The 26,283-nt window shown below is 44.5% G+C and overlaps 1 protein-coding gene across 1 annotated transcript in view; it reads right to left on the bottom strand.

Annotated features, from left to right (window-relative positions):
• The window catches only part of UBE2J1 (ubiquitin conjugating enzyme E2 J1), a 46,887-nt gene that overhangs the window by 2,520 nt on the left and 18,084 nt on the right, over nt 1-26,283 (bottom strand). The window contains exons 3-7 of the mRNA XM_068231146.1: nt 24,357-24,488; nt 24,193-24,277; nt 20,202-20,307; nt 15,052-15,175; nt 14,076-14,171 (exon numbers count right to left, since the gene is read on the bottom strand). Of these exons, the coding sequence (XP_068087247.1) occupies nt 14,076-14,171; nt 15,052-15,175; nt 20,202-20,307; nt 24,193-24,277; nt 24,357-24,488 (543 nt within the window). The remainder of the gene's footprint in view (nt 1-14,075; nt 14,172-15,051; nt 15,176-20,201; nt 20,308-24,192; nt 24,278-24,356; nt 24,489-26,283) is intronic.

A 26,283-nucleotide genomic window follows, 5' to 3' on the forward strand; every position in this document is an offset into this window, starting at 1 on the left:
AGAGGTAATCGCTTACCTCTCCAGAATATGCACACACTGAAAAACATGAACAAATTGTGTTTCACAGGTCATAGCCCACTTCCTCAAGTCAATACAAAAAAATTCCTTAGCAGCCTAAGGAGTAGAGTGTAGGCGCCTCTATCTTAGTAGTAGTAGTAATAAAACTTTACTCGTTAAGATTTTTATTTGTAGGGCAAAAAAAAAAAAAAAAAAAAAAAAAAAAAAAGAAGACGAAAAAAGCCCTTTGCTAGAGTGGCAAAGATCCATAATCTAATCCTTTAAAACACTGACATCCGCATATGAGATTAGGCAAAACAAATATGTTTGCACTAGATAAAGTGTGAAAGCATAATTCATCACTTTAAGCGATCCGTAAAATAAAATGAAATTTCTGCATTTGTCTTTGGATCAGAAGCTTTAGCATTTGAAGCCACACTTGTTCCGGTGTACTTTGCCATGTCAAGCAGTTGCCTGCTCAGCTTACAGTATAAATGAGATAAGACAACAAATGAAACTATACGCAGAGTAAGCTTTACTCAGCTTAATGCATTTCCATTGAGGCATGTCCCAGTCATCAAATACGTCACGCACAACATGGGTAATGTGTTCTGTGTGTTAAGTTCCCCAGTATAATATGAAGCATTCAAGATGAAGGGGTTTTAGGAAAAAAAAAAAAAAAGACAGACCACTAATCATGGTTCTGAATATTGTGTGAAGTCGTTGTCTGTGGGTATTCCCCCAGTTACCAAGCCTGTAAAATGCAAAGCCTGCTACAACAGATGGTCTGACGTTATTAGACGTGTTTTTGCCTATACCAATCCCCAGGCCCATCACTGCTAAAATAAACAAATAAATAAAGTGCAGCTTATCTAGGATTTAAGCACAATTTATCACTGAATTTAGATTGCATTTACAAAAGTCCAGTGGCAGCTGCCTTGGCTCAGGACCAGACTCTATGCACTCCCATAATGGATGCGTTATATAAGTATCACAGGCTGAGAGAATTAGCCACATGTCAAATTAATATTTTCAATTATAGAAGCGGTATTATATAAACAGGAAGGTCTTATCACATTTCATATTTAAGGAAAAAAAAAGGAAGCTGGATATCATGAGCCTTAACTCTCTCTATGCCTGGCAATAATGCAAACATAGTATTATGGGCTTATGGGGCATTAAATAAGAATGTAGTGACATTTATGTTGAAGCATCACTGACGGAAGAACTACAGGATTATTACATCAAAGTAGAGGTATATGAAAAAAAAACAATAGTTCTATAAACCACAATTTCAATGGGAGGGTCTATTCTGTAAAAGTACACTTCTATAAAACATACATTATATAGTTACATAGTTATTTTTGGTTGAAAAAAAAAAAAAGACATACGTCCATCGAGCTCAACCATTTTAGTATTCTCCTTCAAAGCCCTATTAAGCACCAAACTAAAGTTGTGAAACTCTGAAAGAACACATCATTTAGAGTACCGTAAATTGTAATTCCGACAGTAATGGTGAATCGTATCAGTGTTACACCCCATCAATAGAGATGGGCCGAACGGTTCGCCTGCGAACGGTTCCAGGCGAACTTTGGGGGTTCGCGTTCGCCTGCATCAGGCGAACTTTTGCGGAAGTTCTACCTATACCATCCTCCCTCCTACCGGAGGGAGGAGGGTCTCTTCTGCCAGGGAATTATACTATTTTAAAAACCAGTATACATCATACCATAGCTGGTACATCATACCATAGCTGGGAATACATACATGAGTATACATCATACCATAGCTGGGAATCGAACCCAGATCTCACTGTGTGGTGGGCACGTCACCCTAAGCACTGTACCACTACAGAAGTAAGTGAAGTTAGCCTAAAATTTAACATTTATGCTCAATGCAATAGAACCATTAGATCAGCAGGGCTGCCAGGCAACTGGTATAGCTTAAAAGGAAATCAATATGGCAGGCTCCATATACCTCTCACTACAGTTCTCCTTTAAGCAACCTAATGGTTCTATTGCATTGAGCATAAATGTTAAATTTTAGGCTAGCTTCACTTACTTCTGTAGTGGTACAGAGATTAGGGTGACGTGCCCACCACACAGTGAGATCTGGGTTCGATTCCCAGCTATGGTATGATGTATACGCATGTATGTATCCCCAGCTATGGTATGATGTATACTCATGTATGTATTCCCAGCTATGGTATGATGTACCAGCTATGGTATGATGTATACTGGTTTTTAAAATAGTATAATTCCCTGGCAGAAGAGACCCTCCTCCCTCCGGTAGGAGGGAGGAGGGAATAGGTAGAAGGGGAGGTGGGAGGAGGGAGGTGGGAGGAGGGAGGTGGGAGGAGGGAGGAGGCCAATTAAAATTTCCCTAGCAGAGTGTGTAGCAGCTGTCCCATAACTAATTAGTGTAGGTAGGCAAATGGTATAAAGGACCTTGCTTGGAGGAGGGAGGGTTGGGTGGGTCCTCCAGCAGTGATGTGTATTTCACTCAATTAGGTGGGGCTCCAGGTATTAGAGCTTTTGAAACATGTTTTCTATCATTTTTCCAGTTGATAGAATTTTTTAAAACTTTGAAAGTTCGCCTCCCCATTGAAGTCTATTGCGGTTCGGCCCATCTCTACCCATCAACATCAATGGTATAATATAAATATATATACACATATACACATACATACAAGGGTTTTGACAGTTCAAGTTTTACAAAAATAAAGCGCAACTTTTAATGTGCCATATAAAAGGAAAGATTAAAAAAAAAAAAAGTTATAATGTAATAATATTCAGCGCAGGCCGACTCGCTTTTTGTGACAACAGACGGTCACTTCTTCAGAGGAATGCAATATAATTACATATCTCCGTGATCATATAAACATATACAATCTAGAAAAGTATAAAACATAACTGAAGTCAGTTCAAACGTAACAGAAAAGTAAGAAAACATAATAGGTCTTGCAAAATTATATACAGGTATGTTAACCCTTTAGCAGCCATTTATAGCAAAATGCTCCAGGCCAATTTATTTTGGCACTTTTTTTTATTATTTCTTATTACATTATCTTGCTTATAAATTAGTACTGCTGTAACATGTATTTATGGCCACTTGTCACTAGGGGGCAATGTACGACAATAACAGTGGACATCTGCTTTTAGTTTCTATGAGAGAGCGAGATCAAAGCATTCCAAGAATTGACAGCACAACAAGTTCTGCCAACTGAGGTAAAAAGCAATGCACTTATCTCAAATGAGAGAACTCTTTTGAAGCTGCTAATAGGTTAAATAAGGCATACTTAGGCTACATACACACTTGAGATAAAAGTCTTTGGAAAAGGCAAGATCACAGACCAATTTTACCCCTTTCCATGTAGTATGAGAGCCATACTTTACACAGTCTATTCTATAGAGCTGAACTCCCAAACAGATAGAAATCTTTGCAAGATGCTGCACACACACAGATGCTGTACACATTCAAAAGATCAGTATCTGCAAAAGATCTATTCCTGCAAAAGATCCGTTCCTGCAAAATGCATTCATAGTCTGAAATCTGCAGATCCTCATACACACCTTGTTTAGCAGACATTCATCTGCAGATCACCTGCAGATCAGATCCACCAGGTTGGATTTTCAGATCTGCAGATGATTGTCAGATATGCAGATAAATGTCTGTTAAAGTGTGTATGAGGATCTGCAGATATCAGATTATGAATGCATTTTGCAGGAACGGATCTTTTGAAGGAACATATCCTTTGCAGATACTGATCTTTTGAATGTGTACAGAATCTGTGTGTGTGTGCAGCATCTTGCAAAGGTTTTTATCTGTTTGGGAGTTCAGCTCTATAGAATAGACACTCCCAGAGTATGGCTCTCATACTACCTTTCCCAAAGACTTTTATCTCAAGTGTGTATGTAGCATTAGTGTGCAGCATCTTGCTTAAAGATTTTTATCTGATGGGGAGTTCAGCTCTATAGAATAGACTGTGTAGAGTATGCTCTCATACTACATGGAAGGGGGTAAAATTGGTCTGTGATTTTGCCTTTTCCAAAGACTTATCTCAAGTGTGTATGTAGCATTACCCCCTTAATTCAATCAACATAATCAACTACATTGGAATGTTTCCAGAAACCACTCCACATGATCAGTACCAGAAATGTGATCAATATAAAGAACAGATCCATCACCAGTATTTTCACCATTTGGCCTAAAAGCTGCCTCCAAAAGATCAAAATATTACCAACGCTATAGTCATGTGCTCAGTATTGGTTTATTTGTATTTATTGTATCTATAAAGCGCCAACATATTAAGCAGTTTCACTTACCTGGGGCATCTACCAGCCCCCTGCAGCCATCCTGTGCCCTCGCAGTCACTCATGGCTCCTCCGGTCCCCCGCTGCCAGCTAGTTTTGTTTTTGCAGACGGAGTCGGCTGGCCGCCATGCGTACCTTTTTACGCATTCCCGCTGGTGCAGGAAGCCATCGTGGACATTAACAAGTACATTTTTACACGTTACAGGTGCAATGCGTAAATTTTTACACATGGCATTAGTAACGTGTAAAAATTTACGTGTTAGTGTCCGCGACCGCTTCCTGCACCAGCTGGAATGCGTAAAAAAGGTACGCATGGCGGCCGGCCTACTACCAGTCGGCAAAAACAAAACTTGCTGGCGGCAGGGGACCAGAGGAGCCATGAGTGACTGCAAGTGCACAGGATGGCTGCAGGGGGCTGGTAGATGCCCCAAGTAAGTGAATTTTTTTTTTCTTTTAGAGTTATGGTTCCCTTTAACCACTTCCCGACCGCCTAATGCACAGGGGCGTCCGGGAAGTGGAGCCCTTAAGGACCGGCTCACCCACAGAGGCGGCGGTCCACTTAAGGGCATGGGCGGAGCGATCGCGTCATCCGTGACGCGATCCTCCGCCCGGGATCGATGCACGGGCATTTTGTCTCCGCTCGCCGGCCATTTAGCAGAGCCTGCGAGCGGAGGAATCCGCAAAATCAACCAATCCCTGAGTATAAGGCACTTTGTTAGGTAAACAAAGTGCCTTATACGTGCTTCCTCCTCGCCTCGTGGTCTCATTGTTGCAGAGACCACCAGCGAGGAGGAAGCCTTTTGTGAGTTACCCTGCACACGTTTTTTTTGGCCTACAGTCCCGCTGATCTCCCACCCCAGGCCTCATACCCCCCCTGATCACCCCAGCAGACCCCTGCCAGCACCCTTGCACCCCTTTAAAACCCCCACCTATCACTAACTTTAAACGCTATCCCCTGCGTTAGGTCCCTAACTGCCTCCTAGTCACCCCTGATCCCCCCCCCCTACCTTTAGATCACCCCACACCCCATCCCAGACTACCCCCCTGTATACTGTATACATCTATATACAGCTACCTTACCCCCTGATCCCCCTCTGATCACCTGTCTATCACCTGTCCATCACCCCTCAGGACCCCCACCCATCAGAGCAGACCCTAACTGCCCCGCGGGGGTAGCCGATCACCTGCCCAGGCCCTCGATTGCCCTCATACCCCCCTTCTGATTACATCCCCTGCTCTTTGTTTACATCTGTCCTCCCCAGCAATCACTAACTTGATCAGTAACCCCCTGTGTCTGCCTCATCAGATCAGGACTCAGTCTGCCCCGTGCGGGCTCTTGATCAACCCCCACCCCCTCAAATCGCCCTCAGACCCCCCCCCCCCTAAACACCGTCCAAGTGCATTGTATTTGACTGTGCTGTGATTGTAGCGATTGTGCTGCGCTTGTATTTGATTGTGCTGCGATTGTATTTGATTGTCCTGTGATCTGCTTCGATTGTCCCGTGATTGTTTGATTGCCCCCGAGACCCCACTTCCCAACAACCCCCACCCCACCACCACCCCCACCCCCCATCACCTTCCGAGTGCATCAGATTTGATTGTGCTGTGATTGGATTCGATTGTGCTGTAATTGTATTTGATTGTCCCGTGATCGGCTTCGATTGTCCCGTGATTGTTTGATTGCCTGAGACCCCACTTCCCGCCACACCCAACCCCACCCTCCCCCCATCACCTTCCGAGTGCATCAGATTTGATTGTGCTGTGATTGGATTCGATTGTGCTGTAATTGTATTTGATTGTCCCGTGATCGGCTTCGATTGTCCCGTGATTGTTTGATTGCCTGAGACCCCACTTCCCGCCACACCCAACCCCACCCTCCCCCCATCACCTTCCGAGTGCATCAGATTTGATTGTGCTGTGATTGGATTCGATTGTGCTGTAATTGTATTTGATTGTCCCGTGATCGGCTTCGATTGCCCCGTGATTGTTTGATTGCCTGAGACCCCACTTCCCGCCACACCCAACCCCACCCTCCCCCCATCACCTTCCGAGTGCATCAGATTTTATTGTGCTGTGATTGGATTCGATTGTGCTGTAATTGTATTTGATTGTCCCGTGATCGGCTTCGATTGCCCCGTGATTGTTTGATTGCCTGAGACCCCACTTCCCGCCACACCCAACCCCACCCTCCCCCCATCACCTTCCGAGTGCATCAGATTTGATTGTGCTGTGATTGGATTCGATTGTGCTGTAATTGTATTTGATTGTCCCGTGATCGGCTTCGATTGCCCCGTGATTGTTTGATTGCCTGAGACCCCACTTCCCGCCACACCCAACCCCACCCTCCCCCCCATCACCTTCCGAGTGCATCAGATTTTATTGTGCTGTGATTGGAGTCGATTGTGCTGTAATTGTATTTGATTGTCCCGTGATTGTTTGATTGCCTCTGAGACCCCACTTCCCACCAACCCCAATACCTCTCAAATACTCCCTTTTTGCTAGGTAGGTGCTCTTTTTTTCTGGGTAGTCTCGGAGGAAAACCCCATAAATTTAGCAATCCACAATGGCAAGAAGGGGGCTTTCCGATGACGAGGTATACAGGTACATGGACCAGTCGGATGAGTTCTTTTGGGAAGAATCATCCGTCGAATCTTCCGGGTCCGAATTTGAACCTGTAGAAAGCAGTGGTTCCCTGACCGAAAGTGATGACGAGGCTATGGTCCCGGCTAGAGCCAGGCGTACCAGACCCCAAGTCGTTAGACCGCAGGTGGCGCAGGATCCGCCTCAAGGGCAGCAGGGTGGTGCTAGCGCTGTTGATAGTTTTCTTGGTGAGGCAGGCACCAGCAGCGCAGCATCTCCTGGACTTGGTGCCAGTACTTCTGTAGACCCTGGCAAAGTGGTGAGCGTCAGCATGGAAGTTGAAACTGGTACGGTGGCAAGTGCAGTAGTACCCCCGTCGCAGCCACCAAGAAGAAGACGGGCCCGTAGTACCCATAGACTCCCAGAGGTGCTGGCACAACCAGATTGGCAATCCCCTGATTCCGCCGCACCCGTAGTGCCCCCTTTCACCACCCAGTCTGGAGTCCAGGTGGCGACAGCTCATCTAGGAACGGCCCTAGACTTTTTGCAGCTGTTCCATCACCCAGGTTCTCTTGGACTTAATTGTGGTTGAGACCAACCGTAAAGCCACACAATTCATCACCGAGCACCCGGAGAGCATGTATGCCCAGCCTTTCGGGTGGAAACCAGTCCAAGTTTCCGACATTAAAATCTTTTTGGCCCTTATCCTTCACTTGGGACTAATGAAACAGAATGTATTGCGGGCGTATTGGTCTACGAACCCAGTACATCATGTTCCCTTGTACCCTGCTGCCATGTCCAGGACACGATTTGAGTCCATCCTGCGCTTCCTGCACTTCGACGACGAAGCCTGTCATGAAAAGGGCCACCCTGCTTATGACCGGCTCCACAAAATTCGGCCCCTCATAGACCACCTGTCATCAACATTTGATGCTTATATCCCTGAACAACACATCTGCGTAGACGAGTCCCTCTTACGCTTTACCGGGCGCCTTGGCATCAAACAGTACATCCCAAGCAAGCGCGCCCGGTATGGGGTGAAACTGTATAAGCTCTGTGAAAGGGCCACAGGCTATACATGTCGTTTTAGGGTCTATGAGGGAAAAGACTCAAAATTGGAGCCGGTCGGATGCCCTGACTACCTGGGGAGCAGTGGAAAGGTTGTGTGGGACTTGGTGTCACCCTTGTTCCAGAAGGGGTACCATCTTTTTGTGGACAATTATTACACAAGTGTGGCCCTCTTTCAGCACTTAAAGTTAGAAGGAATCCGATGCTGTGGCACTGCGCGGCCTAGTCGCCAGGGCTTCCCCCAACGGCTCGTTACCACCAGACTTGAACGGGGGCAGAGGGCCGCCTTGCGTACTGAAGACCTGCTCGCGGTGCAATGAAAGGACTAGAGGGACGTTTACTTTCTGTCCACCATTCACACAGACACGACAGTCCAAATTCAACGGGCAACTAAGGTCATTGAAAAGCCCCTTGTCGTCCACGAATATAATGTCAACATGGGAGGGGTGGACTTCAATGACCAGAGGTTAGCGCCCTATTTAATTACCCAGAAAACAAGACGCTGGTATAAGAAAGTGTCTTTTTATCTGATTCAATTGGCAGTTTATAACAGCTTTGTTCTCTACAGTAAGGCTGGGAGAACTGGATCTTTCCTCCAATTTCAGGAAGAGATCATTCTGGACATCCTGTATCCAGGAGGTGCCAGGCCCCCCCCCCCCCCCCCCAGATGCAACTAGCCGACTGCATGGAAGGCATTACGCCTATCAGCTTCCGTGTGCCCCAGGTCAACGCATCCGAAGAAAACGTTGCCGTGTCTGCAGCAGGGCTGGAACAAGGACTGACACCGTTTATTATTGTCCCCGCTGTCCTGACCAGCCTGGCCTATGCGTAGGGCCGTGTTTTGAGAGGTACCACGAGCAGGTACACTATTAGAACCTAGGGAACTCCAGACACAGGAGTAGGCACACACTCAGTGGTCTTTCGCACATTGTCGCAGGGAGAGGAGAGGTAAGCTTGAAAACCAAAGGGGTAAGCATAAAAGTCGGAAGAAGGATCGGTTTCCATGCTTGATATTGCTGATCTGTCCTGGGTTGGCGATATAAGACGGCATGTTTGAAATTCCCTTGAGTGTGGACACCCCCGGTTTATATGTGATTTGGGCCTATGATGATGCTTTAATGCCACACAGAGTCATCTCTATTGGCAGGCATATTGCTGTATCCTACAGGCATAATGCTGTAAACTAAAGTTCTGAGGCCCAGTCACATAAGTTGGTGGCTCACCCTGAGTGCAGGGTGGCACGGGGTGTCTCTCTCCTGAGGTTATCACTGCCATTGATGTGGAGGAAGATCTGCCATTGATGTGGAGCAAGGTATGTTTGCCGTTCATTTGTCCTTTCAGCCCAGAGTGCATTACTTGTATACCCAATATAAGGAGTATAGCAGAAACTCCTAATACTGGCCATACATGTAATGCTTGCAGAGACCCTAAAATGCCAGGACAGACTCCACAAATGACCCCATTTTGGAAAGAGGACACCCTAAAGTATTATGTGAGGTGCACGGTGAGTTCATAAAAGATTTTAGTTTTTGTCACAAGTTAGCAGAATTTTTTTTTTTTTTTTTAACAAAGTGTCGTTTTCCGTTAACTTGTGACAAAAAATAAAATTTTCAATGACCTCACCATTCCCCTCATGGAATACCTTGTTGTGTATTCTTTCCAAAATGGGGTCATTTGTGGGGTTTGTTAACTGTCCTGGCAAGTGGGCGGGGTGCTAAATTTTGAGCACCCCTGTAAAGCCTAAAGGTACTCATTGGACTTTGGGCCCCTTAGCGCAGTTAGGGTGCAAAAAAGTGCCACACATGTGGTATCGCTGTACTCGGGAGAAGTAGTACAATGTGGTTTGGGGTGTATTTTTACACATACCCATGCTGGGTGGGAGAAATACCTCTGTAAATGACAAGCTTTTGATTTTTTTTACACACAATTGTCCATTTACAGAGGTATTTCTCCCACCCAGCATGGGTATGTGTAAAAATACACCCCAAAACACATTGTACTACTTCTCCCGAGTACGGCGATACCACATGTGTGGCACTTTTTTGCACCCTAACTGCGCTAAAGGGCCCAAAGTCCAATGAGTACCTTTAGGATTTCACAGGTCATTTTGAGAAATTTCGTTTCAAGACTACTCCTCACGGTTTAGGGCCCCTAAAATGCCAGGGCAGTATAGGAACCCCACAAATGACCCCATTTTAGAAAGAAGACACCCCAAGGTATTCCGTTAGTAGTATAGCGAGTTCATAGAAGATTTTATTTGTCAAAAGTTAGCGGAAAATTGATTTTTATTGTTTTTTTCACAAAGTGTCATTTTCCACTAACTTGTGACAAAAAATAAAATCTTCTATGAACTCACCATACTCCTAACGGGGCCGGTCCTTAAGGGGTAGAAAGCCCTAGGTCCTCAAGTGGTTAAGAGATGCCACCCCAACGAAAGACAAGATGCTAAAGTGCACCCGGACTGCGCAGAAGTGTTTGCAACAAGATAGCTCACTGCCTGGGTTCTTACCCTAGTTGTCCACAGTAAACAGACTGTACATAGGTGCTGGTCTAATGATAGCACAGTCTGCCCCAATTGGAGGTAGACTGTAAAAAGAAGCATGCAAATGAGCACCCATACGTGGCTTATTATACCACATCGTAGATGCAGAGGTCTCATCTAAGACATCAGTGACAAGATGGAGGAGAGAAGTCAGATCTCACCACGTGATGGTAAATCCACTGTATGCAGAGGGAAGGAATGGCATGGTTGGACAATGATTTACCCTATAAGAACTTTTATACATCACATTAAAAGTTACGCTTCATATTTGCAAAAATCCACACAACAGCACTTAGTGTTTGCAGATGTTATTAGCACTTCAACAAAGAAATGAATGTAGAGAGTCAGTTTATCCCTTTTGAAGCAATGGGGCCGACTTCAATGCACTTTGTTCAAGCACAGATCAGCACAGGCTGTAGTCTGTATAAGCACAGTTTATTCTGCACATACATGAATAATGTAGTACATTGCATTATTGATCGTGGCCTCATTTTAAGAAACATTGACGTGGAAGAGTTGATCTAGTGATTAAATGCCAAGTCTTGGTTTACGGACTACACAGGGAAATTCTTTTTTTTCTTGAGAAAAAAAAACTCACAGTTTTTAGCACAGCTACAAATATTTAAATAATTAATGGCAAGTATACATTCATCTTGAGTATACTTGTACAAAACAGGTGTCCACACTATTAGCATGTAAAATACCTATTTTACAAACTATCAATACCTTGATTTGTGGTAGTTCCTAGTATCCATAAATGTGAGGTGAATCCAAACTTGCCATTTTTATATACTGTATGTTTGATGGGACCACTGTCAGTACAGGAACTTAACCAGTTCACCCCCAAGGGTTTTTACTCTAACGGACCAGAGCAATTTTCACTTGTCAGTGCTTCTCCCTTTTATTCCCTAATAACTTTATTACTACTTATTACAAGAAAATGATCTATACCTCGTTTTTTTCACCACCAATTAGGCTTTCTGTGGGTAGTACATTTTGCTAAGAATTTTTTTATTCTAAATGCATTTTAATGAGGAAAAAAACAAAAAAAATAGAAAAAAAATCATTATTTCTCAGATTTCAGCCATTATAGTTTTAAAATTAAACATTCTCCTGTGGATAAAACAAACACATTGTATTTGCCCAGTTGTCCCGATTATTAAACCATTTAAATTATGTCCCTATCACAATGTATGGCGACAGTATATTATTTTGAAATATAGGTGTTATTTTTCTGTTCTGTTTTTTTTTTTGTTCTGGCCATAATTACAAGCCCCAATGTAATAAATTAAAATTAATTTTCCCCCATAAAATATAGATTAAAAAAAGCTGAGTCCCTAAGGCAAGTATTTATTTATTTATTTTAAGCTGATTTTTTTTTTACAAGTGTTTTCTTTTGGAGGGGGAGTGTTGGAAGTGGAATTTTATTAATTTTATTACTCATGTGTATGTACTTGTAAATGTATGTATTTTGTACGGGTCATATACTTTTTGGCCACAAGATGGCGCTAGTGAACACGTGTTATAGTAAGTGTTCACTTTTTTTTTTTTTACACTTTATTTAATTGTTACATTTCCTGTTTTTGTGAATGGACGTAGCCGCTGTTCGCGGTCACGTCCATTCACTCCAGGCACTGCGATTGGGTAGAGGACTTTTTGGTCCTCTTCCCCAATCCCTCCGCACGGGATCCTGATGGAAACGGCGGCCGTAGCGGCGCGCACACGGCGGTAGCAGCGGCGGGAACGCGCAACTTATTAATACGTCATGTTGCCGTTAATAGGGTAAAGCATGACGTATTAATGCGTTAGGATGCCACTAAATGGTTAAACTATAGATACCCTCCAAGCCCTATAATAATTATCTACCGTAGAATCACTGACCAAGTAAGCTATATAGGTTTCAGGTTAAAGAAAATCTGTACTAAAGAAATGTTATAGAAATAATCAGCCTGTTCGGGGACACAATATTGGCGATAAAATAACATTTTTGTAAACTGTTTTGTAAACAGTAAAGATGGCCACCGAAACAGGAAGTATACTGAAAAGAAACAGGATGTATACTGCCTTATGTTTGCATGACAAGTTTTTATTATTACACAGTGAATGCAGCCTCCAGATTTTACGTGCAAGTTTAGAAAAAGTTTTACCTTCTGCCTCTGTGACACTGAAGTGTGACAAGAATCCTCAGACTCCTTTATAAAAACACAGCTGTTTCTTCTGAGCCAGGAGTCTGGGCTTTGCACTTGTGTCTGGGTAACAAATTGTCAGCATGTGACAGGCAGCTCCCTCCTCCCACAGGCTCACAGACACAGCTGAGACAGAGCAGAAGTGAGCCTGGAGGGGCGTGCATAATTTGTCCCCATCACAGCAGAGGCAGCTCCTTCCTCTCTGGGTTGACAAAGAAAAGATGATAAGATCTATTAGACAGTCAGTGCAACTGGAAAAGGCTGCAGTAAGCCAGAGCACATTAGAACAGGTATAGGAACTTGTAGGATAGGAGAAATAAGGCTGAAAATGTTGTTAGAGTCTCTTTAAGAAAATTATTGTTCCTTTCCCCTTTAAAATGTCCAAACTAAAACCTTTGTGCTATGCAGAGTAACAGCACAACAAAGTGCTCTGGCACTCACCCCTCCCGCGGTCCTCTTTGCTGCCGTCATGTCACGGTGCATGTAGTGACCTGATAGCAGTGTATGTAACCACGTATATCGCGCGGTCACAGGGTCACTACAGGCACAGAGAAATGACAGAAGCACAAAGGAGGAAGAATGCCAGATGGAGAGGAGAGGTGGGCGACAGCTTTACTGCACAAAAAAAGGGCCTCAGTAAGAGCAGTATATCAGGGGGCACCTGGGGAGTGGCAGTAATTCATTTTTAAAAATAAATCGATGTGCATAGTGTGGCAATGATAGATTCCTCTCTGATAAGCTAGGGATTTATCTTCTGGGCACCGCAGGAGAAAGTCTGCCAGTGTATGGCATGCTCTACGCCTCACCGTTCACACGTAGGGTCTGATCATATCCAACAAGAGCTTTAAACTCCCCTCCATGTACAAGCACAGTTGAACTGCACCTGTGTGAGTTTGGTCGGCATCCTTTAGGTTAAGTAGCTCATCAATTTTACAGGTCTGACTGCACATGGACTGAGTAGACATCTGGCATTATTTTTTTTTCCTGTAGATGTGAGCACCCCATAACACTTGGATGAAAAACTCATAGCCGAATACAGACAAAACTGGAAACCAAACCAGAAATGTTGTATTACTAACTTTTTTGTTTTTAGGTCAGTAACCTATAATATTTTATTTGAACATGAACTCTTTTGTTGTGTGTAAATGCCAGTTTTTACAACAGTTAGAGATTTTTAGCACATTCTTTCATGCATAATTGCTACATAGTGATTGCTTGCCAGTAAATGGATTTGCACAGATTTCCAAATAGTCTTGTGAAAGGACAATTATATTTAAAACAGATGTTTAAACCCTAGTAAAAAAAAAACAAACAAAAAAAAAAAACATAATGAAGTGTGCATTTTACACATGGGACCTCCATTATATATAACGTGATAGACAAAGTGTGTACCTGAGGTGCCGTTCCATCACTCTGCATGGTTTCTGGAGGTTTGCTTGTCTGTGTAGCTCCATTTCCTTCTGTTTGAGAACCTCCAGGTGGGTTTACCTGTACAGAATTCATAAAGGAAGTTGCAAAATGATCATAATAAATCACTAGATAAAGAAAACAGAAAGCCCTTTAAGTTTTGAAAGACAGCCTTAATGTAAGAGAATGTACTCGGCTGGGGCTACTCAAAATAATGCCCCTAAACGCGGGCAGCACGGTGGCGTAGTGGTTAGCGCTCCCGCTTTGCAGCGCTGGGTCCCAGTTTCAAATCCCAGCCAAGTCAACATCTGCAAGGACTTTGTATGTTCTCCCCGTGTCTGCGAGGGTTTCCTCTGGGCACTACGGTTTCCTCCCACATCACAAAAACATACAGATAAGTTAATTGGCATATTGTACATACAGCTGGGTGAAAACCAATTACGTCGGCTGGTGCAGTAGTTATCGCACAGAGAGGCTTCAACATGCAGATGTCACTGCTAGTGAGCGAGCGCAGTGATTGGAACCAATGACGGAGCCATTGTCCTGCCTGCGAGAACATTGCGTGGCCATGATTGGCGGGTGTGGGGCAGCCTGTTGAAGCCTCTCTATGTGCAAGCCTATTTTAGCCTCTCTATATGCATCTATTTCCGCGTGCCCTCAGCTGTATATACAATATTCCAAGGGCAAAAAAGGACACAAGGGGACAGAAGAGCAGGAATTCTGCAGCCTCGGGGAACTTGCACAGTGGTGACTGCAATATGTAAGTAAGTATTTGTGGGTTGTGGGGGAAAGCCTGGCGCCGGTCTGCATTGTTCAGACTTTAAACACATTTTTGGGGGAGAAAAAGTGTTCTATGATCCCCCAAAAATATAGTCCTTCCATACTGCCTGTGTTAGTTCATCAAAGACATTGAGTTCAGGCAAAAGAAAATAACGGTGTGGGGACAAAAAGCAGAGCATACCGTAAAACTGATCTGTCTTGCAAGCTCTCGCGCCTCTCTGTCGTCTTGGCTGGACTCTGAACTTAGTGGGAGCAAAGAAGCCTTCATATTCATTCCACATGCCTCACAATAGAAGTCTTGTGACCTGGGATAGTTTCAAAGAAGAAGAAAAAGTAGTAAACGAAGTTTCACACTCCACATAAGAGATTTTCTAACTGCTGAGCTCCACCTTTCTCAAACCCTTGAGTCATGTAAGTGTGGCTTACAGCAGGATTGCCAGCACCTGAAGCCAACTTACAGGGACACTAGTACAGTCCCTTGAGCAGCCTTACAGCCCCCTAAATCACTGTGCCGAGAAACATGCAAATGGAGAATGGCACTCAGTGCAAGCTGGCAAACAATTACAGTGCTCCCCAGTTCCAGCATACCGTGCTCACAGCAATAGACAATCAATCCAAAGGAAGTGTAAACAGCGCCGGGCACCAGTACTGGGATTAGGATTTATTAGAGGTCTTAAGGTGGCCACACACAATACAATTTTTAAAATAGCTGTTCAATTTAAGAATTGCAATCAATTTTTCTGACTGATTGTAACATTTCAAAAATATGACCAATGTACCACACACCTATGTTCAATTTTTCCCCAAATATGATAAAAATGACAGGAAATCCGATCAGATTTTTCAGTCAAATGAAAAAAGCTTTCGATTTTTTTCGGGTGACCCGATCGTTTTTATCGAATTGCCGGAAAATCGGATCATTTTATTGTATCGTGTGTGGCCACCTTAAGGTACACATATACAGGCAAATGGGGTGACGGATTGGCTTATAAGGCCGATTCTTAACCCCCTCAAAATCACCATGCCCTGTCTTCCTTTACCAGTGAGAGTGCGGTTCTGTGGTCCAGTCTGTAACTGGCCTGTCCCCTGGTCCCTACGCAAGCATGGTAACATCACTGAGCCCTAAGTAAGGGAACAGCTTGGAATTCCAAGGTGTTCCAGCACTTCCTTCCTGCACTAGTTGACCAGCAGGTGAGTGAGGGGAGAGTGCATCCTGTATGTATCATAGTCTGGCAGGAGAGCTCCAAGGGATGCTATTCCTCAATGCACAGCAGCTTCCACAGTGGTGGCAATAAGGTGTACACCAATATACCGGTAAATCACAGCATTTACTGAAAATTTTTTACAGTATCGTTCGCCCCCTTAATCACATTGGCATAGAATATTTGTCCAAAACATTTAAAAACATGACATTTTGGTGCACGAATTTCATTCTGAACAACTGTAAGGGCTCAATAAGATCAAGCGCTTACAGGTTAACTTCAAGTGATTAAAAATAGCCCTGAATACCTCTATGTTGAAGTGGCAGACACATGGTCACCAGTGCTCTGTAGGCTCCTTATTTCCAAAGGCAGCTGAGCTGCTCTGGCTTCTGGTTATGGAGGCATCACTGAGCTAACACTCACCACCCTTCTCTGTGAGAATACCGGCTGGTTGGAATTTGGAATCTGCAGCTCTACGAGTCTGCAAACCCATACTGCACCATCACTAGGGGACAACAGGGAGTAGCATCAGCTGCCCTTCAAAAAACACCACCACCTATCCCCACTGCCATGTACGCAAAATATGGTGCCTAGACTAACCAGCAGCTATGCACAAGTCCAGCTACATCTGTGATCCACACTGCATCTATGATATGGCATCAGTAGTCAACTCTCCCTCTGCCAGATCTGTGCACAGTTAGGTGTGGAGGTGCAGCCCCAAGGAGTCACATACTAGTGATTGAACATCACAGTGTTCCCATGTATATGGATTTATTCTATAGAGACACTTTGGGAGTAGGGATGATCAATGATATGTAATTTTTTTTAGAGTGGATGCAAATGTATGCATACTTTTATGCAAACATATGGTATTTTGGAAATGGACCAATCAATTTAAAGCCAAGTTTAAATTGATTGGTCCATTTTCAAGCTGCATGTATTTGCATAAACCCAAATATTTGCATCTAATTAATCCTCCCTATTTGGGAGGCATTTCTAACTTTAGGAAATATTTTGACCTTAGAATGAAAAAGGACTACAGAGAATGCATAAGTGCATAATAATAATAATAATAATAATAATAATAATAATAATAATAATAATAGATGCTGGGCTTTAGAATCAGAATCAGGTTTATTTCGCCAAGTGCGGCAGATGCCACACTCAGAATTATTTGTGGTACACAAAGGCAATTGGGCATAGTGCAAAAATTGACAGACAATTCAAACAGTGTAACAGACTGGCATTGTGCACAGCAAGGTGCATAAGACAGGTACATAAAACAGGTGCACAAAACACGGACAAGAATAAAATTAAAGGTAAGCGTGGCGCTATGGTGACCTATGTGGCAGTACTGCAGGGTGACCAGGGGGCCCTGCTAGGAGGACAAGCAGCGTCAGGGGCACTAGTTTAAAAGGAGCACTGCTTGGGGGAAGCTGGATTTGAAACACAAAAGTACACTAAAAAAAAAAAAAAAAAAAAAAAAAAAAAAAAAATTTAGATTTTTTTTCCCCCCTTTTATGCATTTTAAAAAGGTAAGCAGCAGGGGAGAATTTTTTTTTTAATTTTTTTTTTTATTATAAAATACAGTTTTCACCTTTATGATTTTAAAATAAAAACTACTCTATATTGTGGCGTAGTAAAAAATCTTCTGAAAAGTTGGAGGTCATCTTATACGCCGGTTGTCATTGATGCCTGGTGATACGCCCTATCCTGCTACCGCCTCTCAGATCTCGCCGCTGAGGACTGTAGTGAAGTGGCACAGGCGCGAGATCTGAGAGGCAGAGAAGGAGGCAAATAGGATACAGGGGTGGGACAGAAGGGTTAAAGAGGCGTTTTATGGTCACAGCGGGATCTATTTCTCCATACCGCTCTGATAAACAAGGAGATGGAGAGCTGAGCAATCCGCTTAGGGAGAGGGAGAGTTGACCAGTCCAACCAGTCAATCCCCTGTATAGTGTTATATACTGGGTACCACATACAGTACAGCACCAGTATATTATTATTATTTTTTTTTTTTATTTGGTGTGCGAGTATATTCCAAACTATACGGTGAGTATATTCCAAACTATATATTTATAAAAGTTTGAGGAGTCGTCTTACACGCCGGAGTATACGGTATATTCAATGTTCTAATAAAAGTATATATTCGTGCATTATGCACGGTAGTTTTCTTCTCCTAGTACTGCAATAATAAAAACATGTTTCAAAGTAAACAGAGGAATAAAAAAGATTATAGAAAGCATAATTACTTGTCTATGCAGGGGCTGTGGGCAGGGCTATATAAAATAGGAACATTTTTAAAGTGACAGTCCTATGTTATAGCTTGCCCTGATGAACTAGTGGATCTCCGTCTTGTTCATCTTTCCCTGGGGTCTACTGCTCCCCCTACCATTCATATTTTTTCCTGTGTAGTCTAGTGGTCCCCACCTTCTGATTTAAGGTAGTCCATGGTAGTCTAGTGGTCTATCTTCACTTTTAAAGGACACGTGAAGAGAGAGGGATATCAAGGTTTGTCTAGACTAGAGCAGTGTTTCCCAACCAGTGTGCTGCGGCACACTAGTGTGCCGCGGCATGTTGCCCGGTGTGCCGTACAGGTCTGGCCTCTCGCCAGACCTGTACCTACTTTAGGGTGCAGGAGGGGGGGGAAGTAGCGCTAGAAGGAGGGGCAGTGGAGGCAGCGGTGGGGAGGGGGGAAATATCCCCCCCCTCCCTCACCTGGGACCCCTCCTTCTGCCTCTCTCCCCCTCTGTTTAGCGGTGGCAAGTGCGGCTCGGCGGCGGGGAGGCATACGGAGAATTACTCACCACTTCCGCGTTCCAAGCGCCGGCAACGTCAAGTCGTCACACATCTCCGCCTTCAATGGCGCCCACTGTTCTTTCTGATTAGCGGAAGCACAGTGGGCGGTATTGAAGGCGGAGATGTGTGACGACATGACGTTGCCGGCGCTTGGAACGCAGAAGTGGTGAGTAATTCTCCGTATGCCTCCCCGCCGCCGAGCCGCACTTGCCACCGCTAAACGGAGGGGGAGAGAGGCAGAAGGAGGGGTCCCAGGTGAGGGAGGGGGGGGGATATTTCCCCCCTCCCCACCGCTGCCTCCACTGCCCCTCCTTCTAGCGCTGCTTCCCCCCCTCCTGGGCATCTATACTGGGGGGGAACTGTACTAGCTATACTGGGGGCAACTAAACTAGCTATACTGGGGGCAACGAAACTACCTACACTGGGGGCAACTAAACTAGCTATACTGGGGGCAACTATACTAGCTATACTGGGCACTATACTGGGGCACTACCTACCTATACTGGGCACTATGCTAGCTATACTGGGCACTATACTAGCTATACTGGGCACTATACTAGCTATACTGGGCACTATACTAGCTATACTAGGGCACTATACTAGCTATACTGGGGCACTATACTGGGGTAACTATACTAACCATACTGGGGCAACTAAACTCCCTATACTGGGGCAACTATGCTAGCTATGCAGCCGCCCCCCCCCCCCCCCCCCATAGCACGGCACTGTCCACTAGGTCGCGCAAACACCCGCGACGCCGCCCCCCCCAACCCCCCCCCCCCCCCCGCCGCCGTTCCCCGGAGAAAAATATGGTCAGAAAGTGTTCCCCGGCCCGGAAAAGGTTGGGAACCACTGGTCTAGAGGCTCCAGTCTTTCCAAAAGCTGTTCCCGGTAGTCTAGTGCCCCCCTCCCCAATAGCTTTCCTGTGTGGCTCTCCCTATAAAAGAAAATCCCTGGTAGTCACCCCTTCCAATGAAGGCTTCCTGTGGTTTAGTTGCGCCCCCCCGCCCTGGCCCTTCAAAGAGACACTGAGGCTCCGACTGTGAGGCTCCAATACGTGTGAGCTATTGTGCACGTCCAGCCGATTTATTCTTCAATAAAAATAAAAAAAATTCGGACTTTTAGAATGCCAGCTCAACACAGAGGGGTTAATGTAGTTACATGTTAAATTTAAAATACAACAGTAAAGTTTCTTTAAACTTATCTGCCAGAAATTCAGCACCCTCACCTTTCAATAGTAGCCAGTCTATGCACAAAATATGTACACACAAAATGAAAATGCCATACAGCCCGCACTGCAGGAGCACATGGAATATACCCGCTCACTTACTTTTTTGCTAGCGATTTCCTTTCTTCAGGTGTGTAATCAAGAGATCCTATGGCACCTTCACCTTTAGTGGGCATGAACCCAATGATAGCCAATAGTGCCGTTCGTACTGAAAAACAAAATACAGTAAAATTACAGTAGTTCTGGTAATTCCCCCAAGTTCCTCCGACACTTCAGCTATATTCAGGATCTCGATGCTGCTCTGCAATTTCCAGTTCTATGCTGTATTCCTGTTTTCCAGTGATCGGAAGGGGTTACACAAGGAGGGACTGGTCTGTATAGGTACAGTTTCTGTAAAATACTACACAATTTTTCTTCTGTGATGTGTAGCAAACAGTCAAAGAACAATTTGTTGCTTTGTGCATGATGATTTTTATTTCTTGTGAACATGAACCCTGTCAGTAAGGAACAAAAACTTACCGTATTTTCCGGAATATAAGACGCTCTGGAATATAAGACGCACCTAGGTTTAGAGGGCAAAAATCTGGGGAAAAAAAATGTATACAGTATATACTAAACCTGGTGCGTCCATATTCCAGGAGCGGATTGTACAGTACATGTTCTCCCCATTGTCCTCTTGTGTCCACTATGTGTCCCTTTCTGTCCCCCTGTGTGTGGCATCCCTTCCTGCCACCTTGTGTGGTCCTCCTGCCCCATGTGTCCCCTCATGTCCTGTGTGTCTCCTCCAGGCCCCCTCTGTGGTCCTCCAGGCCCCTTGTGTCCACTCCTGCCCCCCTTGTGTGCGTTTCTGTGTCCCCTTCACCCCCGTGTGGTCCTCCAGTCCCTGTGTCCCCTCCCCTCCTGTCGTCCTGTGTGTGCCCCCTCCTGTGCATGTCCATGTGTGTGCCCCCCCACCCTAGTCCCCATCCTGTCCTCTTCCCCCCCCAGGTCGACGTTCTCCCTTGGCAACGACGGCAGAGCAACTCACCTGCCTATGGATTCCAGCGCTGTGTGGTCCTCCGCCTCCAGCATGTCCGCTACACCTGTAAAATGAAAAGAGAAGCTCACCTACTCAGCGGCGACGATCTGCAGACATCTCGGTCCCGGGTGGCTTCCCCTAGTGACGGCTCCTGCTAATGACTCATTGAGTCATGGGAAATGACTCATTGAATCATTAACAGGCTCCTGAGACCGAGATGTCTGCAGATCGTCGCCGCCGCCACTGAGTAGGTGAGCTTCTCTGCCACTAACTTTTCATTTACAGGTGTAGCTGACATGCTGGAGGCGGAGGACCACACAGCAGACCACACAGCACTGGAATCCATAGGAAGGCGAGTTGCTCTGCAGTTATTAACGGGGGAGCGGGGACCCGGAAGACCACACAGGGGGTCAAGGCAGGGAGTCTCTGACAATGCGGCGGATCGCATCGGCGGGCGGTTCTGAAATAGAGGATTCCCTGCCTTTGGAATATAAGACGCAGGCACTTTTTCTTCCTATTTTTGGGGGATAAAAAGTGCGTCTTATATTCCGAAAAATACGGTACACACAGTGTGAACATGGATATGACACTGTAGGAAACCAGTCTCGAAAATGTATTCACTAAATTTACATGAATCAACTTCCCATGCTACCATAAAACAGTGTCAGGAGAATTGATCCATAGTCTGTATAACACTTAGATGAAGACATTCCTCAAAAGAAAGGGATGAAAACTTTTATTACTTGACCGTTAAAGATTACAGATCCAAGGAGGCAATAGAGCTGGCTGAGCCTTATAGTTTTCTTTGGAGGTAGGGAGTGCAATTGAATAAACTAACAGAGGTAGGAGCTCATAAAACCTGCCAAATATTTTCTTAAATTTGAACAGATCTTTGACCAGCCAACATTTAAACTCCTGGCTTGGAGGCTGAGCTACTTGAATGCCAGAATATTTAACGGGAACCTGAAATGAAAGGGATATGGAGGCTGCCATATTTATTTGATTTTAAGCAATACCAGTTGCCTGGCTATACTGTTGATTCTCTGCCTCTAATACTTTTAGCCATCAACCCTGAACAAGCATGTAGCAGATCAGGAATTTGACATTTTTGTCAAATCTGACTGGATTAGCTGCATGTTCGTTTTTGGTGTGATTCGGACTCAACTGCAGCCAAATAGGTCAGCTGGGCTGCCAGGCGACTGGTATTGTTTTAAAATGAAATAAATATGGCAGCTTCCATACACTTCTCACTTAGGTTCTGTGTTTCTGTTATAATGCACAGCTTCTGACAGAATTTGAATTTTCCAAACAAAATAAAATATGGATTTCTGGAAACTGGAGACCCTACCTGTGCAATGTTCTACCTCCAGTATTTTAAAACAATGGGATTTACTGCAAGAAGTATAATGATATTTTTTTCTGAGATTTTCACCCCGAAACATGTTCCATAGGTTTTATCTTTATCATATATCTTTTTCAATTGCAAGCCAAAATTAGCATGGCATTGTTATACAGCAAGTGGAGCTCGGGATGAGCGAAGCTACAGCGGGTTGCGTCCGCCTTCCACATCCACTTTTTTCATACCATTGGTGTGCCTCCTTCTGTTCAGCAGGAGTGGTGTATCTGCAAGAGGGATTTGCACTGGCCCAACTTTCTCAACTGGATTGGCATTGCAAGATATTCCACAATTATATATAGAATAGTTGCTAAAATTACTACAGTGATGTCTTGCTTGGGAGCAGAGTACGTAGAGAGCAGTGGGTTATTACTTATTAATCAGCAACTAGACCAATAGACCATTGCCAGCGTTATGACTGAAAGCACTGACAGAATATCATTGATTTTAATTCAATGCCAAAGACATCTTATATAATGTTAATAACCCTTTAAGGATTATCAGAATACAATGAAAAACACCATAGCTTTGGTTCATTAAGATTCTCAAGAGAGATAATCTGAAATAATAATAGTATGCGATAACTGATTGCTCAGACCTGGCCTGCAGGATCTGCTTAAAGACCCATTCACACTTGGAACTGCTAAACGAGACTGCAATTGCAATTCAGATTTTGCACTTTGCGATTCTTAGTCCAGTGAATGAGAATCGCACCACAATCGCTAGGAAAATGCTGCATGCAGCACAATTGCGATGAATGGAAATCGTAACTGCCGCAGTGTGAGTAATCCCATAGAATTACTTGTGCTGCAGTGAGAACGGGGCCAATTAAGTGGGAAGCGTTACAATCTTTGCCTAGGTCATAGACTACAGCAATGGGTGCTGAAAGGCTAGGGAGCTTTCTGATGCAAGACTGCAGTCATGTAGAGGTTCGGTGCCATAATCAATGTTAACCTGCTCACATGTACCTTAAAGTGGCTCTAAGACATGGCCACCTGGATAAAATATACATACTTGGGGCTGAAGGAAGCCCCCTCCAAACTGATCGCACCCATGCTGTCCTCTTCAGACTCTCGGTTCTTCCGAAATTGGCGCCGGAAAGTCCTCTGGTCCAGGGCCAGCTGTGCATGCGTGGCCAGGCTGCGCACTCCCGCCGTGTTCACGTCACTGGTTTGGACTATGCCTGCACCGACTGACGGATTTTACGAGGCCAGTAGCAGGCACACAGGCAGTCAGAATAGTACGGGTGTGGGAGCGATCATACTTTATAATCAGTATTAGGGTGGATTATTGGAGATATGGCTTAGTAGTAAAGGAAGAAAAGTTTGTACCAAACTCCCCTTTCTAGACTTTTTTTGAGCCAATGGTATGGATCCTGGTGGAGCCGCCATCAGCAAGGCATAGACAGGATACCATTACCACACACACACAAAAGTTCATGAGCAGCCCAACAGGGATTCTGAAGTGTACTTTGTATGGCACCTAATACGTTGTTTTTTTTATGGATTCTGATGGGAGCCTTGAACCTAAGGGCAACTCTTGGAGTTAAAAGCAATTATGACAGACAATACATTTGTATGCACCACAAACAGTCTGCACATTTGCTTCTTTGTTAATTTGTCCTTATGAAAATCACTTTAAATCCACACTAAACAATGTGAACTAAAAGCATTACTTACTGCTCCAGGATGGTTGCCATGTTTCAGGGTGATGGCCAGAAATACTTAAGCAAATTTTCTTCCCAACCTCAAATCTACCATTAGCCTATGAAAACAAAGAGGCGTGAGAAACTTTCCACAGCACACATCCAGCAATCTCCATGCAGTGATAGAATTGCAATTACCGTTAATAAAATGATACTTGGAGGTTTCATAGGATATTCTGGAGGGAGGACAATTCTTCCATGGTAAATGCCACCATCAAAGTCAGAATCTGGAGGGCCCCTCACAGTAAAGTGCCATTCAAAGAGATTATCCTGAAAAACAAACATGTGATTGCGATAGGAAATTTGTAGCATACCAAGGAAAAAAAAAATTTAAAATTAAGGATTGATTACTCACTGATGTCCTTAAAAGGAACCCGATGTGTGAGACCTGTGGAGGCTGCCATATTTATTTCCTTTCAAACAATACTAGTTGCCTGGCAGCCTTGCTGATCTTTCTAGTCAGTAGGGTCTAAATGACACAGCTGAAGCAAGCATGCAACTAATTTTGTCAGATTTCTCACAGACCTCTGATCTTCATGCTTGTTTAGGGTCTGTTGCTAAAACTTTTTGAGGCAGAGGTTCAGCAGGGTAGCCAGGCGCGTACGAGAGGAATCGGCGCAGGAGACTTGGGCGCAGGATACAGCTGGTATATGGCTGATCCTGCTGCTGCACAAGTTCCCGCCCGTGTTAAATACTATTCCCCCTCCAGGCCACCATGGATGGTAGGGAATGAAATAATTCGTCTTCCAGCAATTGCTTGAAGCAGAATTATTGTGTTTTAAAACTAACTTCAGCTCCATCTTCTGACGGCGCCGAAGTTACTCCCTGTGTGCTGCTATAGCTGTAATTCCTATAACGGCCTATGGTGGCGCCGGCTGCGCCCAAGTCTCCTGCGCTGGATTCACTGTCTTTGAGCCAGGCAATGTGCATTTAAAAGGAAATAAACATGTCACCCCCCTACATCCCCCTCACGTTCCGCATAGCAATGCAAAGTCTATGCGGACGTTCACATGTGTACGTTCCGTACAGAACGGATCCGGACTCTTTTCCAACATGCTCTATTTTTCGGGTCCAGATCATCCGGCCCACGCACCCGGACCGGAGCCAGTCTGCACCATCCGGAAATAGAAACCAATGGGAAACGGAAAGCACAGAACACACTGGCCATAAAAAACTGACGTTCTACCCCACTTCCTATGCGTTTTCTAGCGGCCATTTTGGATGGGGACACATGGGCCCAGCATTTCTGGAGTGGAGCAGCAGTGACTTAGTGCTGGAGCGGTTTGGCAGTATGTCTGAGGTGGAGGTGAGGCCCTAAACAGCGGAGGACCTGATTCCACAGATGCACCTTCTGCTGACCTCCCAGACCCCAACAAGTAAAATAGTTTAATGATCTCTTTTACCAAACGGATCTGGATCGCAGCCGTATACATACCTGATGCAACCGGACCGGATCCGGACCGTTTGGCACAGAAACGCAAGTGTGAACGGGGCCTAATTGTGTACATCCCTGCAATAATTAAAATGCAACAGTGCTTTAACTAAAGAGGTGGCCAAAACCAAGAATGCAAATATATTACAGGGCATCAGCTGATCATATGTTGTGCACTAGGACATATCGTTTCTATTATCATTTCCCCTGCTATTACACTATCTGTAAAGCTGTGTATAGGTGCTCATTTTTAATCATCTAAAATTATTGTTGATACATTTTTCAAACCACAGTTTTAAGAACAATTGCTGTACAAACATGCTGTTCAACCTGTGCTTTTCTATAGAGGCGGGGAGGGGGAAATGATGAATGAAAGGCAAAGAGCAATAGTCTAAAAATACCCAGTGTCATTTTGTAATTAGCCATTTGCTGTCCCTTCATTTTAATCTGGCACAGGCACACAAACCTCTTACATAAATGATTTTTCCTGGAGACAGCAGGAGTGCACAATGGAGTTAAAGACCAAACGCGGAGGTTGTGCCATTCTGATTACTTCGCATTCCTCCCTTCGTCCTCCAGGACGGCCCCTCCTGAGATTGTGTAAGTCCCCCCTCCCAAATCGGAAACACCTTA

Source organism: Hyperolius riggenbachi, chromosome 4 (genome assembly GCF_040937935.1).
Source record: "Hyperolius riggenbachi isolate aHypRig1 chromosome 4, aHypRig1.pri, whole genome shotgun sequence".
In the NCBI taxonomy this organism is placed as follows: Eukaryota; Metazoa; Chordata; class Amphibia; order Anura; family Hyperoliidae; genus Hyperolius; species Hyperolius riggenbachi.